This window comes from Cannabis sativa, chromosome 6 (genome assembly GCF_029168945.1).
Source record: "Cannabis sativa cultivar Pink pepper isolate KNU-18-1 chromosome 6, ASM2916894v1, whole genome shotgun sequence".
Taxonomy (NCBI): Eukaryota; Viridiplantae; Streptophyta; class Magnoliopsida; order Rosales; family Cannabaceae; genus Cannabis; species Cannabis sativa.
This window is the reverse complement of record NC_083606.1, coordinates 33,553,451-33,572,095: the sequence shown is the minus strand read 5'-3', so window position 1 is coordinate 33,572,095 and position 18,645 is coordinate 33,553,451. Positions and strand designations below refer to the sequence as shown.

The 18,645-nt window shown below is 33.2% G+C and overlaps 1 protein-coding gene across 1 annotated transcript; it reads right to left on the bottom strand.

Moving 5' to 3' along the window:
- Positions 1-1,920: 1,920 nt before the first annotated feature.
- LOC133039238 (uncharacterized) lies at positions 1,921-3,094 on the bottom strand. Its single transcript, XM_061118084.1, has 4 exons — positions 2,765-3,094; positions 2,357-2,677; positions 2,149-2,247; positions 1,921-2,070 (listed from the first exon to the last, which is right to left on the bottom strand). The coding sequence occupies exons 1-4, from the start codon at positions 2,840-2,842 to the stop codon at positions 1,921-1,923; spliced, it is 648 nt and encodes a 215-aa protein (XP_060974067.1). The 5' UTR covers positions 2,843-3,094.
- Positions 3,095-18,645: the final 15,551 nt, after the last annotated feature.

Here is an 18,645-nt window from a genome sequence, read left to right as displayed (position 1 = left end):
AAATTTGATTATATCTTCTCTTATTTTTAAATTTAAGGTCAGATTTTATATATATTTTTTAAAATCAAATCTTTTTTACATATTTTGACCTTATTTAAATTTAAAATAAGATATTTATAATCATGTAATTTTAAATAGATGTAAGATATTTTGCTAACTTTTAAATTTTGTTATTTTATTTATTTAAATTAAATTTAAAATCTGAAAAGATATTTCATTTATCTTTTCTAATTTTTATTTTAAAATAACATTTAATTTTTAAAAGTAGTTAGCAAACTTTTTTTTGAAATGATATTTAGGTTGGTTGAAACCTAATTTTTCAAAAGAGTAGGTTTAATTTTAAATATTTTTTTTAAATAATCTCGAAATTTAAATTTTTTTATTTTTGAAATAAATATTTTTTTATTTTTTTTCGAAAATTAAATTAATTTTTTTTTAATTATTTAATTTTTTTTTTTCGAAATTATTTATTTAAAATTAAATAAATCCTACTTCCAACTATCCAGCTAACCTTGTTGCAGGAGTATGTGGTTTTAACTTGTATGTAAGTTTTTTAAAACCTATTATTACTTGATTGCAAATAGCCATGGTTACTTTTTGCCAGATCTAATGATCTGATGGCTCCCTTGGTCAAGATAATAATTTGTAACAGGTATATTTACAATCTTCTTTTATCTCACTACAACATTCAGGAGCAATAGCGGCGGGCCCCTCGGCCGCTATTGCTCCAGATTTTGGCCGCTAAAGGGCAATAGCGGCGGACCTCGGCCGCTATTGGTCCGCCGCTATTGCTTGGCCGCTATTAATAGTATTAGCGGCCAAAAACTGGTTCCGCCGCTAATACTATTAATAGCGGCGGAGCAATGCGGCGGGACCCCGCCGCTATTGCTTTGTGTCGGTTTCGTGTTTCGAGATCCGACACGGGGCAATAGCGGCGGGGTCCCGCCGCTATTGCTCCGCCGCTAAAACTCCGTATAATAAAAAAAAATATTAATTATTTTTAAAAATTTATTTATATTATATATAAATAAATAATTAAATATTTAATAAATAAATCTAATTAATATAATTAAAACAATTTAATTAAATATTTAATAAATAAATCTAATTAATATAATTAAAACAATTTAATAAAATTTATTAATAATTTAAAATTGTCTCCAAAGTAATTAACTTTAACATATTAATCCTAATAAAATATTGTCTCAAAATTAAACTAAATTATTACAAAACATAAATAAATTATTCATTAACATCTTCATTCAAGTCTCTAATTATGAAGTCTTGATCTGGATTATTTTCGGTACGAGTCCCCGAAGCCCGTGGCGGAGAAGGCACATACGCTTGGTCTGATGATAAACCCAGCGTCAAATTACCGAGCTCAGCTTGGTTGAAAATGGGAGTTGAAAAAAATTGGTTCTCCTGCGATGAACTCCCAAATAATCCAAAATCAGCAAAGTTTGAGCCGAGCGGAGGAGACTCTGACGGTGTTCGGTATAAGAACTGATTTCCCATTGGCGGAGCAGACTGTTGTTGCTGCTGAGGAAATTGCTGAGGAAAAGATTGGGGTTGCTGCTGCAAAAAATTTTCAAATTGCTGCTGTGACAAATTTTGGAATTGTTGTTGCGAGGAAGGCTGAAATTGTGGTTGCGTAGGAGGTTGTTGTTGCTGTCCGGAGGAGCGGCATGACTACGAGAAGACGAACCACCGAGCGACCGCGATTGACTATACGTTTGAACGAAATTGTCAAAGCGTGGGTTAAATATTAGGGCACGTTGTTCGGGCGTCAAATTACCCCCCAAGTGGCACGCATAGGCGAGAATATATCCGCCATGGTGCTCATCATTTCGGTAGTTGGTTGGGGAGGCACGCGTTGATTGAGTTTGAGGGATTGGTTTCTTTCCTTTGCCCTCGAGCCTTTTACCCACGCCTCTTTGATAGTCGGATCTTTGGCCTAGAACTCGTTTCCATTACGTCAAACCGATAACCGCATCGGATTCGATTCGGTCCGGTATCGCTCTGGGATTGTCGTTCAAGTCGCTTCCTATCAAGCTCCTTGATCAGTTCCTCCTATTTAAATCAAAATTATTAGAATATGTAATTAATATAAAATATAAATTTTAATAATAAATCATTTTAATCACTTACATAATCTTTTGCAGCTAATTCATTAACGAAAGTTCCAGACGGTTTTTTCACATGGATCTCCTTCCATGCGTCAACTACATGCTCTCCAGGAGTACCCCCCTATACAAATATAAACAATTAAATTAGTTTATTATAAGAAAAAAATATTATTAACTATTAAAGAATTTTTTTGTATGAAACATTTAACAATTAAAGAATTAATACATACCATTCCGTGGCGTATGGACGCCAACGATTTTGTGCCTTGCGTTGTTGGATATTTCATTAGTTGCCGATTCGATTTATTTTTAGTTGAACGATTCAAAAATGCCTCGCTAACGAACAATTCGCAAACCGGTTTCCAAGTCTCAGTATTCAAGTAGTCAGGGGGGAATTTGAGAACTGTGTCCCAATCTTCTGGTTTTTTGTAATGTTGTTTGAAATGCTTGTGTCTGAGCGTCTTTCGCTCACTATACCGCTCCGCCATCACCGAATATAAAGTCCCCATAAGTAGGTCTCGGTGGGGATTCCCATCGATATCAAAGTAGTACTATGTAATAAAATAATTTAAAATTATGTTAATTTGTAAATGAGGACATAAAATTATTACAACCTTTAATAATTAAAAATCACTCACTCTGATTCGATTGAGCACTTGATCCTTGTATTGTTGGGGTACATCGGAAAAATTTAGATGACCACCCGGGCACAACATGCTCACTTGTTGGCCAAGAAATCGAACATAATTGCTGGCTTCAGTGCCAACTACTTTGCCGGTTTCAAGATCTACCTCCACCGGTAAGGGCTTACCAGCTTCTCTCCTTTTTTTTTCGAGATTAGCGTTTGCGGCAACCCCACGAACCTTTCTGACCGGAGGTGGAACTATATATATTCGAGGGAAAAATTATTTTATTAGTAAATCATACATTCACTATCTATTTTCAGAACAATTGTAGATTTGAAAAAATATGAAAACACCTTCGCAAGACGACGGTACCCTAGAAGGATCAGGGGGATCCCTGCCATCACCATCCCCACCGTGGGATGTCGCTAACGTAGCTGACATTTTACTTTACTTTGAAGACGGAAAAAAACGTAAGAATTCACAAATGTGAAACACATAATTGAAATATAAGTATTTAAAATGTCAATACGAAAGAAATTAAATATTCCTTTAATTGTAAAAAATTTTAGTAACGAATGTCAACAAAATAAAAGTTACACTGAAGAATCACTATCATTTCCATCATTCACTAAGTTTACATTTTCATCCTCTACATGTTCAACTAGTAAATCATCTACTTCTTCAGCAACATAATTCTCATCCAGTTCATTATTCTCTATCTCAGAATCCACTAACTGATCGGACGATTCAACAATTACTGGAGGTTCATTCGATTGCATAATCAACTCTCCAAGATCAACTGTCAACACAAAATTGGCAGAGTTAGAATCACTAACAACATCTACATCAGTCTCATCTTCGTTGTCAGTAATGTCCCAAATTTGTCGATGGCTAATATCTTCAACAACCTTCCAATCGCGACCTCTGAGTGGATCTTCAAGATAGAAAACTTGCTTTGCCTGGTTGGCAAGGATGTACGGTTCATCTTGATACCAATGTCCACGAGTATTTATACTAGTTATATTATTTTCAGTGATTGTCTTCTTTCTTAATGGATTAGTGTTATACCATTTACATTCAAACAATGACACTGTAAATGCACCAGTATAAGATATAGTGATTACATCTTCAAGTGTGCCGTAATAATTAAACCCTTCGTTCCAAAGAATAAGTAACACCACTATTTTGTGTCTTCCGCTTTTGGTCTCGCTTTGATGCAATAAACCGAACACCATTCACTACACAACCTTCGTAAAATGTTGCTAAGTAATCGGACCCAGAAGCGAGAGCGAGTAACTCATCACCATTTTGTAAAGTTCCAAGCTTGTGCAGCTCATATATCTAAATACATAAAATGCGTGTGCTCTAACCCTATCTATTTTTTCAAACCTACTATTTATACATCTCACACAAGGACATCGTATTCGTCCATCACAATCCTTATGTTCTGATGCCATTGCTAAAAAGGCTTGTAGACCATTCCAAAATTCATGGCAACCACGATTTCTGATTTTGGTCCAAGACTTATCAATTGTCGCCATCTACAATTTAGACGACAAATGAAGTATTAAATATTTAAATTTTTGTAAAGTCTTATGAAATTTTATGAGTACGAATTTTATGATATATTTTTAAATATAATTATTATTGTTCTTTATTGTTAATTTTTAAATTTTTGTAAAGTTTTATGAAATTTTATAAGTACAAAAGTTATGATATATTTTTAAATATAATTATAAATATGAATTTTGTAAAGTATTATGAAATTTTATGAATATAAATTTTATGATATATTTTTAAATATAATTATAAATATGAATTATTATTGTTATTTATTATTAATTTTTAAATTTTTGTAAAGTCTTATAAAATTTTATGAGTACAAAATTTATGATATATTTTTAATTTATTTATAAATATGAATTATTATTGTTCTTTATTATTAATTTTTAATTTTTTGTGTTATTTTTATTATTTATAAAAAAATAAATTTATTTTCAAAATTTAAATAAATATCAAATAATTAAATTTTAAATGAATTATTATTTTTTGAAACTTAAAATTAGTTATAAAAAGTTAAACTAATTATATTATAAAAAAATTCATTTTACATATTACACTATAAAAATTCATTAAATTACTAAATTTTAAATTTTTAATTTTTAAATTTTTGAATTATTTATCATTTATATAAAAAAAATTTATTTTCTAAATTAAAATAAATATAAAATAACTAATTTTTACCACCATAAAAATACAAAAAAAATTATTTTTTAAAATTCAAATAAAAGTTAATCCATTTAATTTAAATTTTAATAAAAATTAAAAAAATAAATCAAATCTTCTAATTAATCTTTTTAACTTTTAATATTTATATTATTTATTAAGTTAATAAAAAATTGAAATATTATTATTTAAAAAAATCTTATTATGTATATATTAAGCTACAAACTAATATTTTTTTTTTCTAATTTTTTAAATTTTTTTCAATATTCTAAATTTGCTAAATTTACTTCTCAAATTTTAGCAAACTTAACAACAAATCAATTTAATATCAATAAAATCTAACATAAAATAAACAAATACAAACAATTACAAATTACTAATTACTAAAATTAATTAAAAAACCTACAAATAACAACAATACAATATACAATATTGTTACAATATATAAATTATATATACATTAACATATAATCTATATTTTCTTTAAAAAAAAACCCAATACTATATATTTTATATACACAAATATATAAATAAAAAAAATAATATATACAAAATATACAATACACAAATATATACACTATTATATTACAATATACAAAATATACAATATACAATAATAAAAATAATATAATAGTGTATATACACAAATATATACACTATTACATTACAAAAATAATATATACAAAATATATAATATATATATATATAATGTATAATTTTTATACTTTACATAATAATACAATACAATATATATACTACACTACGATATACATATATATATAAACTGTTATATACAAATATATATATAATATACCCAGATTATATATATACCCAAAATATATATATACACAGATTTATATGTAAATATATATATACACAGATTTATATATATATTTATATGTAAATATAACCAATTTTATATACAAAAATATATATATATACACAGATTTTTCTATATAAAAAACTACATTTATAAAAACCTACACAGATTATAAAAACCTACATTTTTCTATATACACAGATTTTTCTATATAAAAACCTACACAGATTATTTAAAACTTTAAATATATAACATTCAAAATTTAAATATACATTATATAAACCAATCTAAAACCTAAAACTATATAATAACAAATCTAAAATAATAAAAAAAAAATACAATACTTACCTAAAATAACCGGTGGTGCGTCGGGGTGGTGGTGCGTCGGGGTGGTGGTGCGTCGGGGTGGTGGTGCGTCGGAGATGGAGGCGGTGGAAATTTCAGAAATGGGAGAAGGGGAAAGGAGGAGCGGTTTGGGGAATTTTTTGAAAGAAAATGGAAAAATGGGGATGAGGGGTCTGATGGGGTATATATAGTGTTATTAGCGGCGGGGCAATAGCGGCGGACCCCGCCGCTAATAACATTTTATTAATTTTTTTATTTTTTTTTTTTAAATAAAATACTATTAGCGGCGGGGTCCGCCGCTAATACCCCGCCGCTAATAGTTTGAATCAAAATGGGCGGGATTTTTCCCGCCCACCTATTAGCGGCGGGGTATTAGCGGCGGACCCCGCCGCTAATAGTAATAGCGGCGGGCATTAGCGGCGGACAGCCCGCCGCTATTAATATTTTTAAAAAAAAATTAATTCAGCCTGGCAATAGCGGCGGGGGAGGGCCTCCGCCGCTAATACCCCCATTATTAGCGGCGGAGGAGCTCCGCCGCTAATACCCCCGCCGCTAATGATGGGATTTCTTGTAGTGTCTGTGTATGACCTAGCAACATGATAGGACCCATCCAAAGTGTGCCTGTGTGAGCCTATATGTTTATTTTGTTTTAATATAGATGTATATAGGTTGTTGCTAAAATAAATTATCATAGTTCATGATAGATTTTATTTAGGTCCATTTAGTTATTGGACCTATTCAATTAATAACAGTTATTTATTTTAAGGTTAAATTCCTCTCTTTTGGGCCTTGTGTGAGAGTTGGGAGCCATAGAAGTGGGTACGACATACTGAACCCAGCACCCCCTCACATGAACTACCCCAATTGTGAAGGCCCATTTGCCTGATTTAAATAACTGTACTAGGTTAATTATATTAGTTTGACCTAATAAAATTGAATTAGCAACATAATTAACTTTTAAAATATATGAAATTTATTTTCATTTTAATATTTTAAAGTTAATTTTAAGAAAAACACTTTTAGTTTAGATATTATTTCTAGACAAACTATTTCTATTTTTCTTGTATTTAATTAAATATAGAATTTTAACTAACTAAGATTCTTTCTGGAGCTTATTTAATTAAATATTCCTATTTAAGTTATAAATTAGTTGTATCAACTGATTTTTCTTATCTAACTTAAATTTGAATATTTGATTTAAATTTTTAAATCAAGTTGAGGAATCCTAGGCATTAGTTATTAAAAATTCTTAAGATATTTTTTAAGTTAATATTTTTTCAAATATTAACATAAAATGGAATATTTTAGATATTTTTTAGGTTAATATCTTTTCAAATATTAACTTAAAAAGATATCTTCAAATTAAGTGGTTACAACTTAATTTTTGATATTTAATTAAATCTAAATTTGAAATTATTTAAGTTTTAGATTTTTTCTATCTAACTTAAATTAGATAATTTTTCAAATTTTTTTTGAAAAGATACTTAGTCAAATAAGATATTTTCTAGATAGTAATTTCTAGACTACTTATTATTTCTAATATTTAAATAGGAAAATATTATAGTTTGTGAAATTAATTATTTAAATAATTAATTTTGGTACAATTTTATTAAGTATATTTTTCCTAGTATTAAACTAGAAATAAATAATTAAGCCTTCTCTACACTTAATTATTATTTCTTGAATTTAATACATTTAATTAACTTGAAGAATCTAAATATCTAAGTTGATTTTCATCATGATACTTAAATATTTATTAATTTTTCATGACACTTAATTAAATAGAAAATTATTTTTAGGTTGAAATTTAATTTTTCAACTTAAATTTAAATAATTTTCAAAATATATATTTTTCTTTATTTTATTAATCAATTTCGAAATTTGCATTTTAATTATGCAATATTTTCGAACTTTTTATCTTGAAAAATAGATTGAGTTGTAAATTAATTATTTATTTTAATTAATTCTTAGACCAACTCAAATCAATGATTTTTTCATTTAATTGATTAATTTAAAATAAATGAATTTAAAATATATATATTATTAGAAATTGAATTAACTAGTCAAAAGAAAATCTAGGTAGGTGATATTTTTGCTTGAAGTATTTCTTTTCTAATTTTATTATTTTCGAAAATAGTATATTTCTTTTATATACTTTAAATTTTCGAACTTAATAAATATATTCTCAAAGGAAATTTTTAAGTTGCTAATTATTTTAATTCAACTTAAATTAATTTCCTTAATATTTATATTTAAGATTATTACTAAGATGGAAATAATTAATTTTATTTCAATCACCATCTAAGTATAATTTTATAAATATTATATTAAATTCTTATTTTTGAATTTTAATTCTTAATTTCGAATTTAATGAGAATTTATTTATTAGAATAATAAAGAAAATACATTTTAAAGAATGAGCTTTATTATCATTAAGATATTCGATCTCCATTGTGGGTTTTACACCGCGTTTGTTTTAGTGAGTAATCCTCCCTAATGGAGGAACGTTCATTAGCAATTTCGCACCGTTTAATCTCGCATGATAAGTGGTTTGTAAGTGTTTTATATGGTATAGATCACCCTAATGGTGTCAACCATATTTGACTTGCAAATTGCGAAACAATGGTAGAAGCTCATGAGATAGAATAGCCTTGACTCTCGCCTAAACGGGACAACGCTGGATTCCAATCTTGATCGAATAAAAGGTTGCTAGAATGTTTAACATTTTAGATGAGCTGACAACTCTATTCAATGGATGGTAGCTTTGACTCTCGCCTAAACGGGACACTGATATTAGTTTGTTGAAAACCTTGGAAATTATTTAGGATTGAATTTTTTAAGTATTTTCTCATATCATTCCTACTTGCTACGTGCTTATAATTTCTGAATTGATTTTGTGTTAAACCATTATTAATTTCTATTTGTTGATTTCTATTATTTTGTAGTATCCTGTTTTGTCAAAATGAATCCCATGTAATCATTGTTGCTGAAAACAAGCTGAATGGATCTAACTTTAATAAGTGGAATGAGAACATTAATATTGCTCTCATAGGAGAAAGTGCCTTGTTTGTTTTAAGTGAGCCGTCACCTGAAGTGCCTCGGGATAATGCATCCAAAGCTGTGAAAGAAAAGTATGAGCGTTGGCAGAAAGCAAATGACAAAGCTCTATACTTTATGCTTTCTAGCATGGTTGACACCCTCAAAACTCAGTTTTCTAAAACTGAGAAGGCTGCTGAAGTAATGACGAAGTTAAATGAGCTATTCGGTAAGGCATCACTTCAGTCACGCTTTGACGCGACTAAGAAGTACATTAATGCACGGATGGAACCTCATCAAAACGTTCGTGACCATGTTCTCCTCATGTCCAGTTATTTCAAAGAAGCCCAGGATCATGGTGCTGAAATGGACAGTGCTACTCAAGTTAGTCTTATCTTGAATAGCCCGACTCCAGCATTTCTACCATATACATCAAATTATGTCATGAATAAGAAGGAAATTGGCTTTCATGAACTAGTCAATGACCTTCAAACTTATGAAAATTTGATTGGAGGACCCAAGAAGAAAGGGAGTAAACCTCACAATCCTGGAAATGGTAATGGGACGATAAAACCTGAAGCAAATGTTGCCTCTGCTTCAAAGCCCAAATCGAAGAGGAAGTGGAACAACACCAAGAAGCGAACTAAAGCCATGAAGAATAAAAAGGTTGCTCCTTCTGGTGATGCTACACTTAAAGGAAAGTGTTTCTACTGCAATGAGAAAGGTCATTGGAAACCCCAGTGTCCTAAACTTCTTGCAAAGAAACAAAGTATTTCCATTTATAAACTTTAAGAGTTTTAGTGAATTATTATCCAATTGGATTTATGATTCTTGACTAACTTTGTTTATTTGTTTTCTTCTTCTTATAGGCCAAGCTACTTGAACTCAATTGAGTTGGATCAGAAAGCTGGACCAAGGGTGAAATCGTCCAGATGAAGATGAAGCTCTTCAATTTTTTAAATTAATTGTTTTAGTTTAAAGACAATTTGGATTTCAAATTTTAGTGAGGGATATTTATCCCTGTTTCTCTCATATTGTTGCAATACATTTTTTTTATTAATAAAGTTTCTAATTTTTGAAATTTACTATTGCAATTTATGAGATTGAGCTTCATTTAATTTATCTTCATCAATTATTACAACATTATATTTGTATGTTTGTATGTGTAAGTGTTTTTATTATTGATGCAAATTCTATAATATTTACAACTCTTCATAGAGTTATATTAAATAAACACTAGAAATTATTTCTATGTTTATCAATAATTGTTAATTCTCATACAATTATTAAGAATTTGTTTAATAAAAGGATCTTATGATCTGATAGGGGTGGAGAAAAGTTAAGGAAACTATGCAGTTCAACGATCTTTTATATCTAATGAACTCTGGATAGTATTCAACTCCACATAAACTCTATCACACTAAGAGAATCATGATCTTTACAACCTTTAGGGATGGATCATAATCTCTATATACCTAGGGGTGGAGGTTATCCACAAGTACCCTATATGTATATTCTTAGGGGTGGAGTCCATTCCACAATTCCCTATGAAACTCATATCTTCTTTAAACATGGAAGTAATATAATGAGTCAGCTATTGTCAATATAAATTCTTGATCTTGATTGTATGTTCCATTTCGTTTTTACTGTTGTAAGTAAAAGTTTGATACCTTTGAAAGTTCTTTGTTAAAGTTTTACACTACCTTAATTGAGTGGGAGAATTTTAAAATTCTATACCCATCTTCATTAGGTTGATACTTGTGATAGATACTTAAGAACACTACTGAAAAGCAAATCTAACCATTCACATGGATAGGTATAGCTTATCAGAATTATGAGAATAAGATAAAGAACTCTAGTTCAGTCCATTCAAATGACTTGAACTTAGAATTCTTAATCCTCATAAAATTTTATGGTATCTTAATTTTGATTACTTTATCTCTGGCATGTATTTTTCACTTCAAATACTAGTCTGCTATGTTGATGACTTAGTCTTGACTTTAAGTTTCAGACAAATACAAAAGTCACAACTAGGTAACTCTCTAAACAATCAGAGGTTAAAAGTATTATTTAACCAGACATCTGCTATTGAGTGGGAGCTATCTGAGATGTAATCAAATAGGGAACATTAGAAGATATTCAAGAAAGATTTATGAAAGTGATCTATATGTTAGATATTAAGGAACTGTGTATCAGTTATCCTTGTATCTCACCATCTAATTTCGATTTCTATAAGATGGTGCTTACTTTGGGGGTGGAGGAATTATTGAAAAATAATTCAAGCTCTACCAGAGAAGAATTGTAACTTGGTCTATTCGAAAATACCAGAAAGTTATATCACTGAAGATAAGTCTACACTGTATTATCTCAATTACATATTTTAAAATATGAGAGATATGTCTTTTGTTAATTTAGATGTACTTTTAAACAGTAAAGATTTCAGTATCCCTTGATAAGTAAAGCATATAGTAAAGGATGTTTCATAAGAGTTTTTATGAACTAGTTTCCAGAAGTTTGGGTGGATTCAAATATACTACACTTGATCTGAAGATCAAGACATCAGATTGACCTATTTGCACAATTTGTTTTATATTAGTGCAAGTGGGAGTTTGTTGGGTTTTATGCCCTAAATAAAACTCTTTACAATCTGATTAGTTATCAATATAAGAAATTTGAAGTGATTGATGTTTGTATGAATTTTACATGCTAATGGTTTAATATGTTTATTACATTCATACACACAAAATCAGTTAAATCCAGATCATATGTTTATTCACAATTACAGTATCGTCAACACAGTGGAATGTGATTGTGATCATATGAATCAAAAGTTTTGGTCCCTGTTTCATCAGTGTTATTGGATTTACACTAATGTGATAATCAGCGATGATGTGTACTTACACTTGGAGTAAGTGTTATGTTCTTTCCAGGACATTAGTAAAGTATACTAGTTTCGAATGTATGGAGTATACATTGGACTGGACCGATATTGCAACTAAGTTAAGATATTACAAACTTACTGTTATACATATCTTTCCAAGTCAATATCAGTAGTTGATCTTAAGATTAAAAGAATCTAAATCCTGATATGCTTGGGCTCAACTCAGGAGTGTTATTCATGTTCTTTGATTTATTAGTTAAGCCTACTTTTGGGTCAGGGTGATACGTATATTTTGGGAACATGATAGTATGATTGAGTGGGAGTGCTGAACATAAATATGGAATCTATAGCTTCTACTGGTGTATAGAAGTCAAGTGATGATTCCCTTCGAGCTTAGCAAATAGAAGTAAATGGATGAGCTCTTGTTTAACTGACTAATTATTAGATCACTAAATACCATTTACAGGTAGCTAAGTGTTTTAAGGGGAAAAATACATTGAGGGGTGAGAACGGTAAAGAAATCCCATCTCGATGTAGATCATCTACATAGAGGATCTTTAAATCACAATAAGATTATAACAATGGTTAAATGAGATAGTATATTGATATCGTGGAACATACAATATGCTCTATATAAGTCTGAGAGTGCAATTCTAAGTTCTAAGAGTGGATTCAACGAAGAATTAATAAGTAGGAATTTACTTGGTAAATTTGGTTCACTTATTGGAAGCTCAGCATATAGATCCATGGTCCCCATTCTAGTTGAGAACATTCTGCTTGTAAGACTCATTAATTGATTCGTGATTGATCAATTATAATTGTAAAGTTAGATTATGTCTAATTTTATGAATTTTTACTAAGCAAGGGTGAAATTGTAAAGAAAAGAGTTTCTAGGTTTATTTATTTATTAATGGACTTTATATGTCTAATTAATAATTAAATTAAATGACAATATTATTTAATAATCTATTTTAGTTATTAAATAATTAGTTTTGGCATTTAAAATGTTAGAATTGGAAAATTGGCGTTTTTGAGAAAATAGAGATAAAATTTGGTAAAACTGCAAAATTAAGTGAGGCCCAATACTACACCATGGCCGGCCACTTAAGTTGTTTTTTTGAAATTAATATTTTCATTATTTTAATGCCAAATAATTCCTAATCTAAACCTAGTAGTTGCCTATAAATAGAAAGTGATGGCTCAGTCACAAAACATGCTTTCATTAGTAATCTGACAGAAATTTCTCTCTTTAGAAAAACTGAGCCTTCCCCACTTTCTATACCTGGCCGAAACCCTCTCTCTTCTTTTCTCCTTGATCAATTTCGACCCTAGTGAAAGAGTAAGTGCCCACACACAGCAAGCAGTAACTCAATCATAGATTGGAAGACTGTGAAGGATCAAACTTGAAGAAGAAGGACATTCGGGCTCAGATCTTGATTATACTCTGCTACAGAAAGGATTCAAGGGTTAGAGATCTGAGTGGAAGGAGACATTAATTCCGCTGCATCAATGTAAGGTTTTCTTAACTTTATATGTGTTTAATTTATCGTTTTAGAAAGTTCATATTTAGGATGTTTAAACAACATACTTGTGAGTAGATCTAAGATCCTCGTAAAATAATTTCCAACAGTTACAACCTTTAACCCTACCTGAATGGAAGTGGGAGGATATCACGATGGATTTTGTGGTTGGGTTACCTAGAACCACGGGTTTATTCCATTCCATGTGGGTTGTGGTGGATCGATTCACGAAGTCTGCTCATTTTCTGCCTGTTAGAACAACCTATTGAGTGGATCAGTTGGCAGAATTGTACGTTAGAGAGATTGTAAGACTTCACGGGGTACCGAAGTCTATAGTTTCGGATAGAGATCCAAAGTTCGCCTCCAAGTTTTGGCAGAGTTTGCAACGAGCAATGGGTACAAAACTGAAATTCAGTACATCATTCCATCCTCAGACAGATGGACAGTCCGAAAGGACAATTTCAGATATTGGAGGACATGTTACGAGCCTGTGTTATGGATTTTGAAGGCTCTTGGAATAAATATCTACCATTGATATAATTTTCTTACAACAAAAGTTATCAGAGTACGATAGGGATGGCTCCCTATGAACTTTTATACGGTAGGAAGTGTAGATCTCCCATCCACTGTGATGAGATAGGGGAGAGGAAATACCTAGGTCCGGAGTCAGTGCAGCGGACCAATGAGGCAATTGAGAAAATAAAAGCTAGAATGCTTGCCTCATAGAGTAGACAGAAAAGTTATGCAGATCCGAAACGCATAGATGTTGAGTTCTGAGTAGGGGACCATGTGTTTTTACGGGTATCTCCAATGAAGGGGATCAAACGTTTCGGGAAAAGAGGCAAGTTAGGCCCTAGGTTTACAGGACCTTTCGAGATTCTCGAGAAGGTAGGTCAAGTGGCATAACGGTTAGCGTTGCCTCCAGCTCTTTCAGCAGTTCACAACGTATTCCATGTCTCCATGTTGAGAAAATACGTTTCAGATCCTTCTCATATACTCAGCTATGAGAGCCTTGAACTGCAGCCAGATATGACATACGAAGAACAGCCAGTGCAGATCCTGGATAGAAAGGATAAAGTCCTTCAGAATAAGACCATAGCATTGGTCAAGGTACTCTGGAGAAACAGCAAGGTGGAGGAAGCCACCTGGGAGCTAGAGTCAGATATGAGAGCTCAATATTCAGAGTTGTTCAGGTTAGATTTCGGGGACGAAATCCTTTTAAGGGAGGAATAGTTGTAAAGACCGCTTAGTTTAATTTGGAAATTAACAGTTAATTATGATTAATTATGAGAATTATTTATAGATATTTAAATAATTATTTATGCTGTTATTATTGAATTCTGAAATGCATTTTATGTCATATAGTGAATTTCATAATTTTGCATTTTCGGTTCCCGGCAACATGGAACTCGGTGTTTGGCTCAGTAAAATCACAACTTAGTATGTTAGTATTAGGGGACGGTTATTTAGACATTGGGAATGTCGGGAGTGGTCAGGAATTTAGAATTTCCCAAATTACCCTTTACTGCCCTTTATGTTATTTTGTGTGGAGGGGCAAAATAGTCATTTTGCCCCAATGATATTTTGTCCTTTAGTGGACTTTATGTGGTGAAAATACTTGATTTTAATTGATATTTGTTTGCTGAATAAAGAGTTTGAATATTACATTTTATCCTTTGTTTCAAAATTGGAAAACTTAGAAAAAAAAAATTAGAAAATTCAAGCTCTTTTCCTCTCTCTCTCTCTCTCTCTCTCTCTCTCTCTCTCTCTCTCTCTCTCTCTCTCTCTCTCTCTCTCTCTCTCTCGGCTTGGTGTGGATTGCTAGGGCTGAGAGTTCTTCTTAATTTTCAAGCATTTTCAACCAATCTAAGTGTAATTCAAGTTGTTGGTAAGGTCCTTAAACTTGCTCTTGGTATTTTCTTGAAATTTTGATGAAATAATGATGAATTGCATGCTTAACTTGAAGTGTGGTTGCTGCTGTGTTTGTGAGATGATTTCTGAGGTTTAATCTTGTTTAATTGAGTAGAATAGAGCTGCTTGTGATGCATGTTAGTTATGTTGTTTAAATTTGTGAATTTTAGCTCAAAGTCTATGGTTTTTCAAAGTGAAAATGTGAGTTTTGTTGCTGTGTTTGTTGAGGTCGATTTCCTGTATTTTCAGAAGTTTCTATATGCATGATTAAGTGGATTTAAACTGGTTTTGATGCTTGTGGGTGAGCTTTAGCCAAGTTTGAGTTTTGAACTCAAAGCTTGGAGCTCACATGGCATTTTTAGTCTCTGTGTGTTCTGGGTTGCTTTGATGCTTTGGTTATGTTCTTTGGGGTATATTGAACAGGTCTGGAAAGTTTGTGGTAATTTGGGGTTGTTTGGAATGAGTTATGAAATTTTGTTTGATTCCTGCGAGGAACTGGAATTCCGGATGTGCAACCGGAATTCCGGATGGGGTTCAGAAATTCCCAGAACCGGAATTCCGGTTGTGCAACCGGTCTGCCGGTTGGGGGATTTTTAGGAACCCTAGTTTTTCTCGTTTTTATGTTATTTAGGGTATTGCCATGCTTTTTATCGATAGGAAAACTTTTAGTTTCTAGTTTAAGTCCCCGGGAAGTGATTTAGCGTATCACTTATCAGTATTGTGATTGTTATGGTTTAGGAGCCTGTAAACCGCCGTGCAGTTCGTTCCAATCAGGTTGACCGGCACACCTGAATTCGGAATTGAGGTAAGATTAGTATAACAGTATGCACATGTATTACATGTTTAGCGTGCATGTTAGGAAGCCTGTTAAATTACATTAGATATGTATGTTGGCTTTGTACCATCCGACCATATCACATCGGTTAGGCTAGAGTATGACTAGCAACTGGAGTATGACCAGTATACCGAGTATAGGCTGATTCTAGGGTTGGTGGTACTGTGCTATTTGACCGTATCACATCAGTTAGGCTAGAGTATGACTAGCAGCTGGAGTATGACCAGTGAACCGAGTATAGGCTGATACTGTAACACATTAGTAAAGCTAGAGTATGACTAGCAGCTGGAGTATGACCAGTGTACCGAGTATAGGTTGTTACTTGTCAATAGTACCGTCGTACGAATGTTTGGGACTCAGTATCGTGTGGGACACGGCAGTTAGGGTTATGGGGCGGTTAGGCTTGGAGCGTACGATCCTCGGGACAACAGTACTTTTGTAATTAGTGGCTACGCAACGAGTATTTTGTATTAGACTGTGAACTTTTGTAAAACTTTTTTGTAAATGGGATCCCACAGCATTTTGTATGAAATATTTTATAAGTTTAATTAAAAAGCAAAAATTTTAATTAATCACGATTTCTATAAACCTCGTTGATTAGCAACGAGCTGCACAGTACGTTTAAAAATCACGTAATACGCCTTTGCTAGTTAGGGTGTTACACTCACGGGTCCAAGCTAGGGGTACCCCTCGACCCCCAAGGATCCAAGCTAGGGGTACCCCTCGACCCTCAGGGGTCCAAGCTAGGGGTACCCCCCGACCCCCAAGGGTCCAAGCTAGGGGTACCACCCCAACCCTCAGGGGTCCAAGCTAGGGGTACCCCCCGACCCCCAAGGGTCCAAGCAAGGGGTACCACCCCGACCCTCAGGGGTCCGAGCTAGGGGTACCCCCCGACCCCCAAGGGTTCAAGCTAGGGGTACCCCCTAGACCCTCAGGGGTCCAAGCTACGGGTACCCCCCGAACCCCAAGGGTTCAAGCTAGGGGTACCCCCCGACCGACAAGGGTCCAAGCTAGGGGTACCCCCCGAACCCCAACGGTCCAAGCTAGGGGTACCACCCCGACCCTCAGGGGTCCAAGCTAGGGGTACCCCCCGACCCCCAAGGGTTCAAGCTAGGGGTACCCCCCCGACCCTCAGGGGTCTAAGCTAGGGGTACCCCCGACCCCCAAGGGTTCAAGCTAGGGGTACCCCCCCCGACCCTCAAGGGTCCAAGCTAGGGGTACCCCCCGACCCCCAAGGTTCCAAGCTAGGGGTACCCCCCCGACCCCCAAGGGTCCAAGCTAGGGGTACCCCCCCGACCCCCAAGGGTCAAAGCTAGGGGCACCCCCCCGAACCCCAAGGGTCCAAGCTAGGGGTACCCCCCGACCCCCAAGGGTCCAAGCTAGGGGTACCCCCTGACCCCCAAGGGTCAAAGCTAGGGGTACCCCCCCGACCCTCAAGGGTCCAAGATAGGGGTACCCCCCCGACCCTCAAGGGTCCAAGCTAGGGGTACCCCCCCGACCCCAAGGGTCCAAGTTCGGGGTACACCCCGACCCTTCATAGGGTGTGGCGGTTGATGATCAAAAAATTGTGTTCAAGCCTACAAATCATCCAAGTTTATCACCCCCACAAATACCTTTTTACCAATTTCATGAAAATAAAGTTGGCATAATGGAGGGAATTTGAAATTTTGCATGTTCATAATGTTCTTCAATATTCAAGAACACAATCACCCAAAAGTTTCAAAGTAATTCATTTTCACACCAAATTACATTAGACTAGAGCCAAAAACACATTACCATAGCCTATGCTACAAAATCCAATCGATAAACACTCACATTTTATCAAAAACTCAAAAATCCCAAGGATTTTCCATTTCCAACAATGGAGAAAATTACTAAAAGGAAGTGCTAAAAATTTCATCAAATTTCAAATTTCAAGTAAGAAATGTGCAAGAGGAAGTGTGTGTTGGAAATTATTTTACCAGGATCTTAGATCTACTCACAAGTATGTTGATTAACACCCTAAATATGAACTTTCTAAAACGATGAAATAAATACATATAAAGTTTAGGAAACCTTACATTGGGTGCAGCGGAATATAATGACTCCTTCCGTTCAGATATCTAGCCCTTGATTCATTTCTGTAGCAGAGCATTATCAATATCTGAACCTGGATGTAACACCCTAACTACCATAGGCGTATTACGTGATTTTTAAACGTACTGTGCAGCTCGTTGCTAATCAACGAGGTTTATGGAAAAACGTGATTAATTAAAATTTTGCTTTTTAATTAAACTTATAAAACAATATTACAAAAGACTCGGGATCCCGATTATAAAA